General features: G+C 38.2%; 1 protein-coding gene across 1 annotated transcript in view; it reads right to left on the reverse strand.

The window, feature by feature from the left end:
- Positions 1-10,409: 10,409 nt before the first annotated feature.
- Positions 10,410-18,049, reverse strand: part of unc5da (unc-5 netrin receptor Da) — a gene marked incomplete at its 5' end in the record, with an annotated part of 63,684 nt that continues 56,044 nt past the window's right edge. The window contains 4 exons of the mRNA XM_079487034.1: positions 10,410-12,290; positions 14,412-14,590; positions 15,336-15,500; positions 16,387-16,536. Of these exons, the coding sequence (XP_079343160.1) occupies positions 12,050-12,290; positions 14,412-14,590; positions 15,336-15,500; positions 16,387-16,536 (735 nt within the window). The 3' untranslated portion in view covers positions 10,410-12,049. The remainder of the gene's footprint in view (positions 12,291-14,411; positions 14,591-15,335; positions 15,501-16,386; positions 16,537-18,049) is intronic.

The raw sequence follows: 18,049 nt of genomic DNA on the forward strand, positions 1-18,049 counted from the left end.
TACTAATGTAACATGGGAGTCGTGGTGCAATTTTGTAAGGTTTAAATTGAATTTTAAATACATTTTGTATTTAAAATATTTTTCCAAAATAAACTGTTTCACATAATAATAAATCAATGACAATATGCCCTATCCTAAACCCATGGGCGAGGACCCATTGGTGGGCAAGTCTGGTGCCAGCAGCCGCGGTAATTCCAGCTCCAATAGCGTATATTAAAGTTGCTGCAGTTAAAAAGCTCGTAGTTGGACCTCGGGCGCGGGCCGGCGGACCGGCGCATATTGACAAGCTCTGTTTTTCCAATAAGTCAAAAAAGTGCATGTAATGAGTAACGTGGTAAGTCTGTGATGACATGCTGGATATGTCTTCTGTAGTTTTGAGTGGAAATCTATTGTAAAACACCACATCGGTATTATTGTTCTAACTGTATATCCTGCACTTGCTAACTGCACTTCTGGTTAGACCTAAACTACATTTCGTTACACTGTACTTGTATATGTGTAATGACAATAAAGTTGAATCTAATATAATCTATTGTTCTCGTCGTGGAGGGATCTTCGTCAGAAAAGACGTATGAGTAATGCTTGTGGCAGGCCACAGAGAATTGCTCACAAACATCTTAATGCAACTTTTCACAATTGCAGCCTAAAATTGACAAGTCTGGCAACTGGGTGAAACACCCTACAACAAACTCTCTCTGTCACTCTCACACACAAGAATTCGGCATTGTTTACAGTTCAAAGAGGACATGAGGGTCCAGCAGAGAAAAACTCAGCATGGATTTGGAGGACAGGCCTAATTATCACATATTTGTACCATAACTGTTTGAGTTGCACAGAGATTCTTTCCATGCCTCTTTTATTTCTTTTGAAGGGGAGGATTTTGTTGACACTTTTCGGAATGCTGGGAGATTTTTTGTTTTTGGTGAAGAGAGAGCAGAAGTATGAAATCAGTGAGGAACACAAAGTTTATGTTTGACAGAGTACAGGATGGTGGTGGTTGACACCAGGATACCCTTGTCTGGGCTGCAGGATGCGTCTCATAATTCAGAGCAAAGATCGACCTCACGCTTTGGTCTACTGTAAATCTGATGACAAGAGAATCAACAATAGAGTGCATGTGTGTATTTTTTGTGTTGTATAAATCATATCTTTGTGTAGGTCTTCCAGAACACTTGAACAGGATGTTAAGCACATGAATTTCGCAAATACTTGGAAAGACAGATCCGACTTAATAAAGATCAAGGTTATAAGCATGACTCAACGGAAGAGCATTTGTTAATGCCCTGAGAAAAATTTCTATAATTTATGTCGTCAGGCATTTGCACACAAATTTACTGCAAGTTTTCTTAGATAAAACCTTTACCTCGGCATAGACTGGATATTCTACCTGTTGACGTATAGTAAAGCTCCTTTCTTTATTCTTTATTTTCCACACTATAGGAAAAGAGATCTGTTTGTTTACTGACATTCTTTCAGCAAAACAAATACATTAATAAAGGTTTGGTACTCACTTGGAGTGAGTAAATGATGACACAATTTCATTTATGGGTAAGCTGTCTCATTAAGGCAATGTTTGAATAACATGCTATGATGTTGTGAAGAGTCTGGTCATTGTTTGTCTCTTGCTCAAAGAAAATGAGTGTTTGTCTGCTTTCACATCCCTTCCTGTGTTTAATTTCACGTGTGTGCGTGCGAGTTGGTTGCTGGGGTCCTCTCAAAAGCAGGAAATTACTTCATTTGGAACTTGCCTGACAATACCAAAACTGTGCCCAACCCACAAACACCTGTGCACACCTTTGCTTGTACTAAACCGGGTACGCCCACACAGTTAAAACAAAGTTTATTGCAGTTCATGCGCAGTACCATATCTGTGCTAAACTTGAAGTACAAACAGTGAGGACCATTTACGCCAGTGTGAGTGAAATAAAACAACATGAAAGAGAACTAACTCATAATGTTATACATTTGCCAACTTTAGCCACAACAAATACTATCCCTTTCTCTGAGTCTCTTGCTGCTATATTCATTTTAGTTGGATGATGTTTTATGACCTTCAGATAAACTACAAGCCTGTGTTTTCTCCCATAGCGTATGGGAAATGAAGTGGGGATGGGGAGAGGAAAGTAATGATGGGGGACGCTCCAAAAAAGAAAAAGGAGCGAAGAAACGGGAAGGAAATATCCCGAGCGTCAAAGTCTGATCTAGTGACGCCTTCTCATTGTTTTTCAAGTGTTTTAAACAGAAGAGGACAGACTTGAACTTATCTGTGAACTTGCCCTGTTTTCCCAGAAAGTGGTCTGTTTAGAAGTTATTTTTTTTGCTTGTGCATGTATGCGAACCCGCCGTCGGATTAAACCAATTCCTGTTGCAACATTTAGCCATGTGACAGACGTAACATGTGACCGTGTTACTTCACAAGTGTGACACTGCGAAGCGTATGAGTTAAGAACCCTATGCGCTTTCCTGGTCATCAGTGGTAAGAGCATGGTGCTAACAATGCCAAGGTCATGGGTTCAATCACAGGGGATTGCATATACTTAGAAACAAATGTATAAAATGCAATTTAAGTCGCTTTGGATAAAAGCGTCTGCAAAATGCGTAAATGTAAATGAATGGGCTTAAGGTCATTGTCTCCTGTCAAACAAGTGTGATGCAGCTCTGTTTGTCTCCATTTTGTTATGGAATGTTCTAGCAAAACTTCACGTCCACACATCCCCTCATTTAGCCCCTTACAATCATCAACACCGACAATTTACTGAGAAACAGGCCGGACACGGCCACATGCTTAAAAATAAACTTCAACGGGTCCCAAAGGATATCACTGAGTCATCTGCATTATACAAGCTCCAAGTGCCGGTTTTTATGTGCTCTCAAAACAAAATAAATTTACAAGAAAATAAGTCTGAGAAGGATTTTATTTCTGAATAATTTACTTAAATCTTTTGACTTTCTTTATGAAAATGGACATTTTTCATTTCTGACTTTCTGAGCTCTGTGGATGCAACAAGTGGAAATTAAAACTGAGGGAATACAAACAAACAAAAACTTAAAATCACTAATGAAGACTTAAAGTGAAAGTTCACCCAAACATGAGTATTCTGTCATCATTTACTCACCCAATGGTCATTTCAAACCAGCACGACAAGAACACAAAAGAAGATCATTTGAGGAATGTTGGCCATCGAACCACACACTGATATTTGTTTTGTGTCCATACAATAGAAGCGGATGGTTACGACCGATGAGAGTGAGTAAATGCTGTGAGAATTTCATTTAATCACTTTAAGTTTAAAGAGTAACGTTTGAGTTTAGAACATGGGGTTAATATCTCAAGCTATCTACAGTAACATTTACTTCTGGTGAAAATCAGGGAATATTTCACAATATGTTTATGATATTCAGGCCTACATGATGTTATTGGGTCATACTAACTCTTCAAGGCTTTTCCTTGAATCACATAAAACATCTAAATGTTTTCTTAATAACAACAACAGTTCTGTTGTAGCTCTTCGTTTTCCAAGCAAAGAAGACTCGAGACATCAAGTCCATGTAAATCCACAAGGTAAGAATGATCTAAGAGCTTATCCGGTAATTCTGCATGGTTAAAGCTGATAAGGATGTGTATTTTCCTGTGTCACGTTGTCTTTTCAAATCACCGGAGGATATAAAGGTCTCCCGATCTCAGCATTGCACTCTGCACCATGTCACACTTTCTCCCTGTCCTTTTACTTTATGATCTGTTTTTAATGTGTCATGTAAGTGACTTGTAATGCCAATTTTATTTAGCTCATGTACAAAAGTTTTTTAAAACTAGCTACATTATTGGCTATACATAACTATGTCTTCATAGGTACACAATGAAGTGTGATATTTTTATTACCTCACATACAGTACAGTAGCCCTAAATGGATAAACTGCTCTACAGAGCGCATTTCTTAAATACATCATCTCCTTTCTTGAAGCGAAAACATGACGACTTCTTAGTCCTGTGTCATTCACTTTAGTTCTTCAAAATGGGGGAATGCAGTGAGCTATTGGTTGCAATTCGCAATCTCAATGCTAGATGCCGCTAAATTTCATACACTGGCCCATTTATTTGTAGTTATGCAATTACAATGGCCCCCCAAAAGTACAGTATTGACATTATTAAGCCCCATTTTACAATACATATTTTCATTGAATTAGATAACAAAATATCCAATAATATACCATCTGCAGACAATGTTCCGTGTCGTCCGTGATAAGAATCGCTGTTCATTCAATAGAAACAGACTAGTATTTTTAGATATGCCAGGAACCTTTAGCAGATCCTATATCTTTCAGCGACTAAATCATAGCTTGTCAGAGGTTTACCTCACTGTGCATGATAAAATGCTTTTAAATAAAACTACGCAATTGACTGATGTCACTTTTAATATTACTATTTATTCTCATCTTGCTTTCCTCTGTATTCTACAGTCACAGACGTTGTTGTGTAAGACTCGAGCAGGTGGTATCTGTAAAGGGTGACTCACAGGCCTCAACATAGAGAACAGACTCATAAACATTGCAGAAACTCTCCGTAGTGGCCTTGACCATGCACCCCCCTTCTCGTCTCTCTATCTTTTGTGTGTGTGTTTGTGTGCTAGTGAATGTCTGCTTTCCCTGGGGGCTCAAGACTGAGTCCTGGTCTTTAATGAGACATGGGTCACTATGCCCAGTCGTACTCATATTACACACACAGTAGGCCTGAAGATTAGGAGACACTTGGGTATGCTTGTGTGGGTGGGAGAAACTGATAGGGAAGAACAGGGGTGGAAGACGAGAGTTGAAAGAGAGATAATCTTACAAAAAATACTGCAGTGGTACCGTGGTATTGTGATTGGGATCAGATGCTATTTCTGTCATTATCTCCAAAGAAAGCTTGACCAGATGATAACTGCTGGAGATATAGCATTAAAAGATAACACTTAATTGTGATAGTCAACTTTAGATAATGTACTTTGCATTTTGTTAACTACTAGTCGTGGAGTATTAGTAGTCTTTCTCTAAAGTTAAGTTTGGGCCACACAACGTTTGTTAATGTTGTTGCCACTGACACAGTCTATAACAACGTGTAAACTACATGTTAACTTATTCACCAAACTCAATACTTAGTCTCCTAACACTCTAATGTGAGTTAGTTGACATGTAGATGCAAATCATTGAGGTTAGTTGACATGTAATTGCAAAGTTTCATTCCAAAGTGGACTATCAAAATAAAGTCTAACCATTAGAATACATGGCATCCATATGCATATGCATTTTTCATACATATTGTGTAAAAACACAAAAACAAAACAATCTACAAAACAAATAATGAACCATGCAATACTTTGACATACCTTATATATGATAAAACTATGTGCTAGACATTTTTCGTGTTTTGATAATATTTTGCTTTAAAAAATATCTGTAGTTAAATATCAATTTAAGATACTAAGAAATAATAAAAAATGGGTTTGACTAAATAATCTGTTGAGCGCTGTTTCATTTCTTGAATCCCAACTCCTCACCCTGTTATAATTGAATATCCTGTGGCATGTGATATATTCAATACAAATGACAACTTATGAATCGAAAACACACCTATCATTACATTCTTAATTTCTAAAACAAACGCAGTAGTAGAGATGTTTATGACATCATTGGGTTGGCTGTTAGTTTGGGCACCACAAGACACGAATTAAGGGTGTAGACAAAGATATGTGGCATGATCAGTCACATGACGCTGACAACCCACACACGGTTCTTAAAGACTAACCTCTCGCTCACATGGAGAAAGATATTTAAAAGGAGCCGGTTAACACACTAGATAAAATATTCAGACAAAGAGAAGATCAATGAGGTTAGACACAGATGACTTGTTGAAATAGACATAGAGAAAATAAAAGAAGGAAAAAGTTCAGAACAGACAAAAATAAAGAAAAAAACGGACAGGACTAAATGCCAATGTAAAGAGTGAACAGGCCTGACGAGTCGAAGGAAAAGAGAACTAAATAAATGAGGGAAAGACAGACCGAGACAGTGAACAAATAAAGATGAAAAAAGGTCTGACAGACACGCAGAAGAAATAATAAAAGAGACAGTTGATTCAGACTGCTGTCTGATCCGGTCTTAGTTCGCTCTTGGCTTCTCACCAGGCGTAAGTGTAAAGTAATTCAAAGCATGCGCCTTGACTCAGGTTAGGGGGGGAGTGCGTGTGTGTGTGCTGTAGTAAAAGAAAATTAAACAAACATACAAAAAGAGTATGGATACTGTAGGTTTATCAAGAAATACACCAGCAGTCATAAGCATACGTGATGAAATTATTTACACTTAGCGGACATGTTATTGCCAAATCTAATCTAATTGCGATAGTTTGTGCACCACCCCTATGAGACCGCGCTCCACCTCTCCTCCAAAAGCATCATCCTCAAAAGCACTTCTGCCCATCTAATGATGCTTGTCTTCACATTTAATTACGGTAATCCACGGAAAAACAATAAGGACATTTATGACTTAAAATGTTCTCAGGCTGAAATCTTATTGGAATCAAAGCCAAGTCTTTAGCACCTACAGCTGGGCTGATGTCATTTGAACCCATTTGAATCCAAAATCAAAACAAAACGTGAATTTTTATTTTGCATTAAAGACAATTTAGCTGGAATTGAGTATTAGGAACTGCCTGTGACCCTGCATAAGACAATATAGAAAAAAATCTACATAGAACAATAAGACGGCATAGAAAATGGATGGAAGTTTGATTTAAAGGGATAGTTCAACCAAAAACGATAATTCTGTCATCATTTACTCACCGTCGTGTTATTTTAAACCCATTTGACTTTCTTTTTTATGCAGAACACAAAAGAAGATTATTTGAAGAATGTTGGTAACCAAACAATGGCGGTACTCATTCACTTTTGTTGTACAGACACAAAACCAATGCAAGTCAATGGGGACTACCTGTGCTGGGTGACCAACATTCTACGAAATATCTTCTTTTGTGTTCTGCAGAAGAAAGAAAGTCATACAAGTTTGAAACGACAAGAGGATGAGTGAATGATAACAGAATTTTCATTTCCGGGTGAACTATAAAAGACTTAATTTTATTCTAGGACAGACGATCTTGTGCATTTTCATTTTCTTTTCATTCTAAATTATTTGTTTGTAAAATGTTTTGTACATCACATCTGAATGCATTTTTTATATAGTGAAAGTGCAGTAACCATTTTATCCCCAGATTGAATACCACCACAGTTTTACTACAAATATGTGGTTATACAAATGATATTCAATCTGGGGAAGAATGGTTACTACACTTGCACTTAAACTTCACTTAAACTATGGTTACTGTAGTTAAGCCATATGATTTGTGGATACCGTGTTTAGCTATACTACCCATGTTTTTTGTTTGTTGTAAAACCATGGTTCATTTTCTTAAGGGATACATTTACATGGCACTCTAAACAAAGAAAAACATAAGACATAAGAAACATTCGAAAAACAGTTGGGAAAAGCTACAGTTGGATGATTCCAGCTTCCATTATATCATTGTTCCAAGTTCACACATCTTCACAACCATCACTCTGATGGAGTAGGATTCATAAAGACATTCCTCCGGGTTACATTACAGTATGAAGTGTGCTGCAGACAATATTCCACATCTTCAGCAGTGAACTCATGGAAGAGTGCACAGAGCGGAGCAGAAATGGAAAAGCCAGCCATGAGAAAAAGCAAGCAAGACTGGCGGGGGGGTTGGGGGTAGGAAATGAAGTTGTCGATCTAGATATCACGAACGCACACAGTAAACGCTTCCTGAGCAATTACATACTGTATTTTACTGCATCTTTACAGCAGGGACGACAAAATGAGTGATTCAGAATCGTCAACGAAAGCAAAAGTGATAAAACAGTAAGAGAGAGTGAGTGTACGCTTGTTTCCAGGCTACAAAGGAAGTAAACTGCAAAACAAGGCGGTGAGCAACATTCAGACCTTTCTGAAAGGTCCGTCCTCATGAGCTTCACATGACTCCACTTTACCCTGCACTTCTCTTTGTCTCGCTCTCTCGCTTTCTTTTGCTACACAAAGCATATACTTCAGCGTTATCTAGTTATCTCGCTTACCCCAAATTGCTGTACAGTTATACAGTTAGCTGTGACCTTTCAGTGCATTTCTCTCTCTCACTCACTCTTCTTCTATCTTTTTTCCGCTCCCTTCTTTTCTACGGCACACAGGCTCCCTGTGTGTTCTGGACTCAATGGCATGCAAATGGAGTGGGTGTTTGGGAGGCCTTTCATCCGGCCCGGAGAAAGAACGGGAGAGAGAGTTAGTGAGCGAGAGAGACAGTCATCTTTTATCCATTTGAGTGAGAACAGTTGTCCCAGCAGTTTGGCGGTGAGAAAGAGCAGGGTGGAGGTTGCCCCGTACAGTTTGACATCTGGCGGACATGCTGTGTTCATTCAAGTCACAGGCTTATTTGCCCCTGTGAACAGCGGGGACAATGCGGCCCACTCACACAGCAGTATGAATCCACAAAACTTTTGTTTAAAGGGATAGTTCAATCCGAAATGAATGTTCTGTGATTTACTCACCAACCTGCATGACTTTCTTTCTTCTATGGAATTCTCAACATATTCTCTCAGGCATTCTATAAAACCTTTTGAAAGAACGCCTGCATTTGTATATTCCATACAATGGAAGCGGATGGGACTGGGTTGGTCAAGCTAAAAAGAAATATATATATATATAAATATTTGCATTTACATACGCTTTTATCCAAACACTATAAAATTGTATTTGAGTGTGTGAAATCCCTGGATCGAACCCATGACCTTGGCGTTGCTAGTGCCATCTAACCACTGAGCTACAAGAAAGCCTATATATACAGTATATATTTATATATATGTATGTATATGTATATATATTTTTTTATATATACAGTATAAGCAAGCCACAGTCACATTGAATGCATAGAGCTATTTGAAAAATTCCTAAAACAGCCCCTTTAGTTATAGACGAATAAATTGTGAGAGAATTTTTGGTAAAAGTATTTCTTCAATTGAATAAAACAGCAGTATTTTAATAAACTGAATAAAAGAATTAAAACTGACCCTCAACTTTTGCAATTACTGAGTTGGAGCTGTCTGGCGGATATGTTAGCGGTCAACCAAACTTAAACCTCCTGAAAGTGCCGGAGGCCTTGAGTAAATTATTCCCCCGATGTGTCTTGTGACTTGATCCATATCTGATTTGGGTCCCTTGGAGCACAAAGCAAAAGGACAGTCCGTCAGAAAATATTAAGTTCCCTCTACCGGGGAATTGTAAACTTCACAGGCAGCCGTCACCAATAATACACTAATACTTCTAACTAATATAATAATATGCTTAAACAAGAAGTGTAAAGACTCGAAGGGATTGGCAGAGGTGCCGGAGTTATAAGAGACGTGTGGCTGAGATGTTTGTGCAAAGCAGTCATCTCCACACACACCCTGTGTTATCGAGAGACCTGGATTGTTTAGGTTAAGGCTTTGAGTGGGAGTGTTAAACTCTCGGGGCTTTGTTCCAGCATGGACTGTGAACTGCGGTATACAATCTGTGTGTGTGTGGAGGCCTGTTTTAAATCTGGGAAGTGTGTATGCATGGTGAGTGTCAATGGCCCAGGTTGGAGATGTCGGTACTTGGTGAGATCTGTGCTAAGTGTGGCATCTGGTATGGGTTTTTGATCCACTAGTGTCCTTTTAAAGTTACAGAATTTAGTTAAACAGTGAACTGTTAACTTACATTACATTAATAATATTGAGATTACAGGAATTTATTGTAGGCCTAGACATTTTATATAAATACTAAATTAATTAGCAAATAGAAATATCAATAGTAGGCCTACTCGTTTTTTATTAAAACAGATGTAGGTTCTAAATAGGAAACTTACATTTTACTCGCTTTTAAATCTGCAAAACATAAAGAATTATGCTTGAATCTTATGTTTGTTTGTGCAGAGATAAATATTAAGACAGTCATCTGCTGCCCTCTGCTGGTCATATGCCCCTCTAGCTGTTGTTCAGAAAACGAGCACAAATTGTTGAATGGCCAGTAGACTGTATACTGTTTGCTGTACTTATAAATTACTGTAGTAGATGAAATCAAATAATAATATTTACATAAATAAAAAATGCATGTATTACTCATAAATTAAAATAGTCGAAAGATGTAAAAAAGGCAGATATTCATATTCATTTGCCTGCAGAAGAGGGCCAACAACTAGTAACAATTTACTAATATTTGTAATTTTGTAACATTACATTATTAACTGGTTTAATTCAAACACTCAAAATATGAATGTGGAACTTTTCCGGGTCTGTTTTCGATCATTGCAATGCAAACACAGGAAAAAAGAAATGAAACATTTTTTTCACTGCTAATAAAATTATAATCATTTATTCATACGTACTCACTACCTCTTCTTCCAAAAGAACACGTAATTGATCCTTTTGTCTTCACTGATAGCCTTTTAGAAGATAACACACTATCCATCACGTACATAATATCTGAATAAAATAAACATATATTAGTCTCTCTCTCATTTTCTCACGCACACTTCAAAATTTATAACAATGTGTTCCTGTTCCCATTAAACCATTTTGGGATTTCTACTTCACTTTTTCAAGTGCCCTTGCAGATACTGTCTCTAAATCTGTCTTGGACCAGTGTCCTGTCAGTCAAATCACCCTTAATTTACACTCTGCTGGCATACTTTAGACTCGACACACATAAGGTTTTGTTAATAATTTAGCATATCAAAAAGCACAATCTGTCTTCCTTCATACCCTGATGCAACAGACTATTTCATCACATATTCACACAATTATATAGTAATAAAGCATTTGCATCACACTTATCCCGGCAGATCATCTTTCACACTCAGATAAAGTGACGTGGATGATATTCATACCTGGGATGAGACGTGCTTGCAGATACATTATGATATGTATGTCTGCGAGTGAACCTATTCGAATATCTGGGAGGGCCATGTGTTTTAAAATGTTTCAGATTTTCATCCCATCTAGACAACATGAAGACAAAATCTGATTCTGGATGTATTTCGATGAAACAAAAAAGGATGAAAATAACATATTACAGGTGATGTCACTCCTCTTGCTTGAGCGGGTATAATCTCTACAATTTTGCAGAGTTATGAAATAAAGAATTGGATTTTAATGGGTGTTGGAAATCTCTGACACACAGTTGTCCATCATTTGTAATTGTGAGAGATAGATGATAGAATGCATTAGGTGCAAGAAAACTATTCTGACCAATCAGCTTTCAGAATGAACCGACTTGAACTTGAACATTACTTTCTTTTGTCTCGTTCTTTGTAGTTCTTTCCTCAAAACAACATACAGTAATTGCATATTTTTATAGGCTGCAACATTTTTATCATGTTTCAGTATACCCTTCAGCTTCAACTGGTTTTTATCCAACAAGCTTTAATCGTTTTCAATAATACAGGTGATTTTTCTTTTTTAATCGATTTGCAATCAGAAAAGTACTCAGAAATGCAGACAACCATTTTGATTTTAAACATAAATACGCAAAAAAAGTGTCCCACAAAAACGACGACACACTCTGAAGCATTGAGGCAGCCCCGGTCTAGTCACACAGTCCAAGTTGCACAAGCCTGTGGTTGCAAGTCAACATTTAGGCCTTTAAGCCTCATTCATTTCGTCTCTACCGAAACAATAATGTTGCGAAAGCACACCCACAATCTTTAGTTGCAAAATTTCGTCAGGCAGGCTCAGTGTACTTTTCAGTTTGTTATGATGCGTGAATGAGAAATTTATAAGAATACCACATGTCTGTGTTAGAGTTCCTGTGCATCACTGTAGATGACTCTATTTGGTCACATCCCATTTATAACACCCTGTTTGTGTCAATCGAGAAGGGGGAGGAGCAACCGTTTGAAAGGGTGGGGCAAGCTCTTAAAGCGCCACCTCCCCTCTGCTTATGTTCTCCTCAGAACTGTATTTTACTCCATATTCCCAAAAAATTGTTCTTAGGTGTGGTCCGTGTCTAGTTCCTCACTGCTTCGGGTTATGGTTGAGTCGATGGAAGGGTGAGTTTTGCTGATGCGGTCCAGAGTGTCCACACTGGTTGAGTGTTTAGAGTGAACTTTGCCAATTTCCTCTAAAGCGCTGGCCAAAGAGTCCAGGTCGCCTCCGTCCTGATGTTCGGCTTCCCATAAACTCAGAATAACAGCGGATGGGCTCGCCTGGCGTGCAAAATAACCAAGGTTCCTGAATAATGGAGATAAGATAAACATAGTTCAACATCAAAAGTTGTGAATACTGTATAAAGCAATTTGGGTAAAAAGCACTTTCGGAGAGAACTCACTGTGAATAACACTTCTAGTTAAAGTGGGTTTGTTAAGAAGTTGTGTCTTCAGATCCTATCATTCGAACAGCTATTTCCCATTTGAAGCATTTTACAGAATTTAATTGGTTCAGGAAATCCTTTCACATGTGTGAATGTAAAACTTAATTAAGCAAACCGTATATTTTTTACATTCGTGTCTATGCGCACTGGAGTATATTCTTATATTAAATCCTTATCGACCTAACCTACATTTTTGTTATATAAATTCTAATTATACCATTGAGACACTAAATTATTGCACTCCATTGCGAGGAGCCTCGATGTGCCTAACTTTTTATTTAATAACGTCAGCCTGTGATGCCAGAATGCCTCCACAACATACAAAAATTGTTAAATTAGTTTAGAACAGGGAGAAGGATATTACTGGAATTTTGCTGGAAGAAAATCAACCCATCTTTGTGAGACGTAATCTAATTGAAGAGGAAACCAGAGATGCGCTTCTGCAGGTGTGTCTTAAAAAAACAGACCTGGCTTTCTTTGAAAAAAAAACAACTGTGCCTTAATATTCAATGCAGATGAGTTTAAAATGTTTTATTTGAAGATGACCTGTTGACCTCAGACTGACCTCCCATTATTAATACAACACTTACATCAACTAAACAGTTGAAATATAAAAACCGAAGCATCCGTCTGGTCTGAAAAGTCAAGCTTACACCAGCATTAATTCCAATGCAGGATATGTAACATCATCATCAACCAGACAACAATAAACCGCAGTGCTGCTGGGGCCACGTTAACATTGTGTATACTCAAATTTTATGACAGGTGTTTGGAGTCCAGCAGGGGGCAGCGTTGAGCTACATTAACTCCCGCCCTGCAGCCCTCTAGGTAATTGCGCTCTGAGCTGTTAAGGCCAACATGCACATCCTCAGAAGGTAATTGCAGAAATCCGCTTAACAAGGAGGAGACATTCTCATTTCACACTGCCCGGGGCTCCGACCAGCTAGAAAATTCCCCTAAATCCTTCTGACCGACTCTCCCAGTCTCATTTAAAAAACAACTCTTTCTTTCATCACCTGGGAAGAAAGAAGAACAATTTTTTTGCTCGTTCTCCGCTCTGAATGAAACAAACACGCGACCGAGTTTAAAACTGATCTGAAACTTAGACACCTCTGACATTTTGGTTTGTTTGTGTGACATTTGCAATAAACGTTTTTTTAAATCATGGTGGGGAAGAAAAAAAGCCAGCGAGCCAAACCGCTGTTAAAACAGAAAAAATAAAGCCGGTCAGAAGAACAAGGATATGTTTGAAAGGAACAAGAATAGAAAGAACAGAAAAAGAAAATATCTGAATGGGTGTTCAGACACTGACTGTCAGGCCAGCAGATTCAAAAAACGCACAAAACTCACATAAATGCACATAAAAATTGAAAAATGAAAATCGTTTATCATTACTCATACTCATGTTATTCAAAACGACGTTCTTTCGTCTTCAGAACACAAGAGAAGATATCTGGAAGTTAGTAACCAACCAACAACATTGGACCCCATTGACTTCTATTGTAAAGACCCAAAACCACTGAGACATTTGTCAAAATATCTCCCTTTTGTTGTTCATGGGAAAAATACACAGGTTTATAATAAAAAAACGTTTATAAATACAAAAATGGTTTGAACAAGATGAGGGCAAATAAATGAAGACCGGATTTTTAGGGGATCTATCCCTTTAAGAAACGTTCTACATCCACAATTTAATCCATGCAATGGTGTTTAGGGCTCGAGGTGTGCAGGGTCCATGATGTGGAGATCAGTGCTTCTCATTACAGCACAACCTTTAACGCCTGTGGCTCTGCCCGTGGTTAATGTAACCTTCTGGCTGTTACAGGACAGCCATGTGCCGAACGAATACAAAGCTAATTAGATGTGGAGACATCCATATGTCGAAGTCCAGTAATGTTTACACATCCGTATGTTGACTGTGTTTAGCCGTATGTTTGTTTGTGGGCAAAGCGTGTCCATGTTTATATGCATTAATTGCTCACCTGTCTATGTGGAGTTTCTGTGCTAAAAGCTGCCAGTCTTTGCCCTTGGCGTTGGCCGTGTCAAAGGTCGCACAGATCCGCTGCCGTATGGAAAGGGGGATTTTAAAGGCCCTGGACCCTGTCTGGGAGGTGACGGTACAGTCTGATTGTGTGAAGAATGGCACTGTGTCTTTTTCGCTCTGGAGAAACAAAGCATTAGAGTGACAGATTAGGGGTAACTATTACAAATGGACAGTCAATATTGTGTGCGTTTCAATTGGAGCTGTCAAAGTTAATCCGTTAACACGTGTGATTAACTAAATATATTTAATTTAGTTTAAGGCCATTAACTTTAATGTTGATTTATACAAATCAACATTAAAGTGGTTTCATTTCGTTCTGCGTGAAACGGATCGAACCTCCGGAGCTGATTGAAACCGGTCTGAGCGGAGCCACATTTAACGGTAAATGATGGGAAAAGATTGTCCTTCCGGGTAATTTAACAGACGAAACGTTTAAATAGTCATTTGCACTCTTTGTATGGTGGAATTTAAGGTCAGTCTGCAAAATATCACCCATGAGAGAAACAACCATCATTCATGGAAACTTTAATGTGAATGCTGCATGCAGGCGACAATAACTTTGCGAACGTAATTTACAGTAAAGTCCACAAAGTGTAGCGGAAAGTTGTTTTGTTATTGAATTACTTCACATTTGCATAGAATTCAATGATGCAATTTGAAAAATACAGAATTTGTTTATCGTGCAAGCGAGGGGAATACTAAGTGCAGTTGCATACATTTATGGTATCAGTGTCATCCAGACAAATTTGCAAAACGAATGTTTCTTTTTCTTGGAACCAAGTTTGCAAAATGAAATGAATCAAAAGTAGAGATAATCGAATGACAGCTCTAGTTGCAAAACATGAAAAGTTTTCCACCGCACCTCTGCAATGGTGGTGTAGACTTGAAGGATCTGCTCATGACCTTTGACCTGCCGAACACTGATCTTACAAGAAAGCTGATTGGCTGCTGGACTGTAGCGCTCCAGAGAAAAGGCACACTGCAGAGGAGTCTGGTTGCTGCACCACACCTGAGAGAAGGTGAATTCCTGTCCAATGCACAGGAGCAACACACAGAGAAACATTTTAGTATTACAAACAAGAAGAAATGTTCTCCTATCATGTCCTCTCCTCTCCTCTCCATTGTTCTTCTTCTTGTTCTATTTACTTAGTGTCATATCACTGATGGCCTTGCCAGAGCACAGCCTAGTGTGAAAAACATAGCTTGCTATGGGTTTGATAGGGTTAAGGATGTGTCACTTCTTATAAAGCTTTTCGGAGAAAAGGAACTGTGGGTAAATAATATATTCAGCATTCTGATAAAAAAACTGTATTCTAAAAACTGCTAAAAATACAAAAGCGTCTTGGAGCACTAAGACATAAAACTAGATTGCTTCATTTCTAAAGAAAATGTAAGCAGGGCATGGCAGTGCCTTTGCTGCCACAATGCAAAAATTCTCTGGGTGGGTGCCAATGTATTCAGAACGGTTGTAAATGTGTTTCTATCAGCTTGTAATAGTGTTCTGGGGATTTTCGATGTAGTTTCATATTGAATTTGCATGTTTTATCAATCACAGGTCTGTTCCCATACAAAAGCAAAAGATAAACTGGGTATTAAAAACAGAAATAGTTTTTGTTGTGTTAACAACACTTTGTGCTCTTTGTGCATTAAAAACCTTTTGAATTTAACTTTTTTGTAGACCAATTAAAAGCATACGCAGTGGATTGTAAAACCTCTATCTACAGACAAATAGACAGCAGACTCTAACCATGGCCTCTGGCTAAACTACCTTAAACAGTACCGTATTAATATTCATACAACCAGTCAAATGAACACTTGAATTTGACATCTCATTAATATTCAACCTTATATGCATATTAACAAAACCATGCATATTCAAACGGACAAGGTATCCATATTTATGAGGACGACACCTGGCAGGTGGTAAAAGGTTTGATGCTCCAGAGGAACTGGGGGATGTCTTGGATGGAGACCTGCAGACTAAAAGAGTTCGCTCGGAAGAGAAGGGTCTTGGGTTCCTCCAGTAGGCGGCCACCTCGACCTCGCTCCAGTGATACCACCTCCTGCAAGAAATACAATAGGACAAAAACAGTAGCGTAAATACACTAAAAAATAAATCAAACCAAAATCTGTTAAAGAAATCACAAATAAAAAGTACACAAATAAGACTGAAATGTACATAAAAGTGACAAACAAATAATGAATAATATAAACACATGGTTATTAGGTGAAAATTATGAATAAACATTTTAATCAATTTAATATCTTTTCCCCCAAATAGTATTTTTTCCAGAAATACTTACCTGTATGACGTTCTTTCTCCTGCATAACACAAAAGATATTCTGAAGACAGTTGGTTCCCATTGACTTTTATTTCATGGACACAAAGCCAATGCAAGTCAAACTGCACCAACATTCTTCCAAATATCTTCTTTTGTATTGTGCAGAAAAAAACAATAAAGGTTTGAAATGACAAGCTTAAAGGATGACATAATTTTAGAAATGTTTATGCAATTTATGCTGTATGTCCATTCTTGAAAATAGTTCGGAGTCAAATGAAATAAACTAGCAAGCTGACAAAAGTGCCCTTAGTCGAAGAAACAACCACATATGCTAATACGGCTACCAAAACACATCCGACACATAAAACTATTCAGCTTTGAGAACACAACTCAACTGATTGCTCATGTTTAAATTATTCAGCTGGAAAGAAAAAGTCTTCCCACACTACAGAACAGCTATTTCCTGGGTCTGAAGGAACCTTTAATCTTCGTAACCTGAGAAGATGAAGCATAAAGTGATTAAAAATTTCAACCCTCGGTCCAAAAACAGGTAGAAGAAACGCCTGCGTTGCATTTTTCATCTACAGGAATGGAATTACAATAACACTCCGGGCCAAAAAAGAAAAACAAAACCAAATCCGGCAACAAAACAACTAATAAATCACGAGGCACAATGCCATCAATTACCATCACAGTCGAACACAATGAAAGTCGCCTACCTTTCCCACGTGTGCGAACACGACACACACGCACGCACAATAGTGTGGAAAAAAAGACATTGCATGGCATTGAATCTGCTCAGATGAAAGGTACTGGTGATTTTGTGCACTTTGCATCTATTCGGTGGGAATTGTTGACAACGGCAAGGTAGCATTAAGAGCATTAGGTCTCTCTCTCTCTCTCTCTCTCTCTCTCTCTCTCACTGCCTCGGTCACAAAAGACATCTCTCGCTGTGATGGCTGCTGATCGATCCTGGCCTGAATTTGTTCAGTTTCCAGGGAGGAATTCATTTGCTGTTTTTTGAAATGCAAACAACGCTGACAACAAAGGGTACAAAGGAAGAAAAAACGTGATCGTGTGGACAAACAAAGCGAGATAGAAAGATCGCTGTGGTGTGGAGAAATGCAATCTTTGACCGTTAAGTGTTGAGTGCGTCTTCTTTGAGGAGCCGACTTCACAGAGCCGCCACAAACACACATGCACGCACACACACAGAGGATTATTTTTATGACTCCAACATTTCTTTTCTAATGATATTTTTATCTTCTAAAAGGCGCTCGGCTCGACTAATGTC

This window comes from Barbatula barbatula, assembly GCF_947034865.1.
Source record: "Barbatula barbatula genome assembly, chromosome: 22".
NCBI classification, from domain to species: Eukaryota; Metazoa; Chordata; class Actinopteri; order Cypriniformes; family Nemacheilidae; genus Barbatula; species Barbatula barbatula.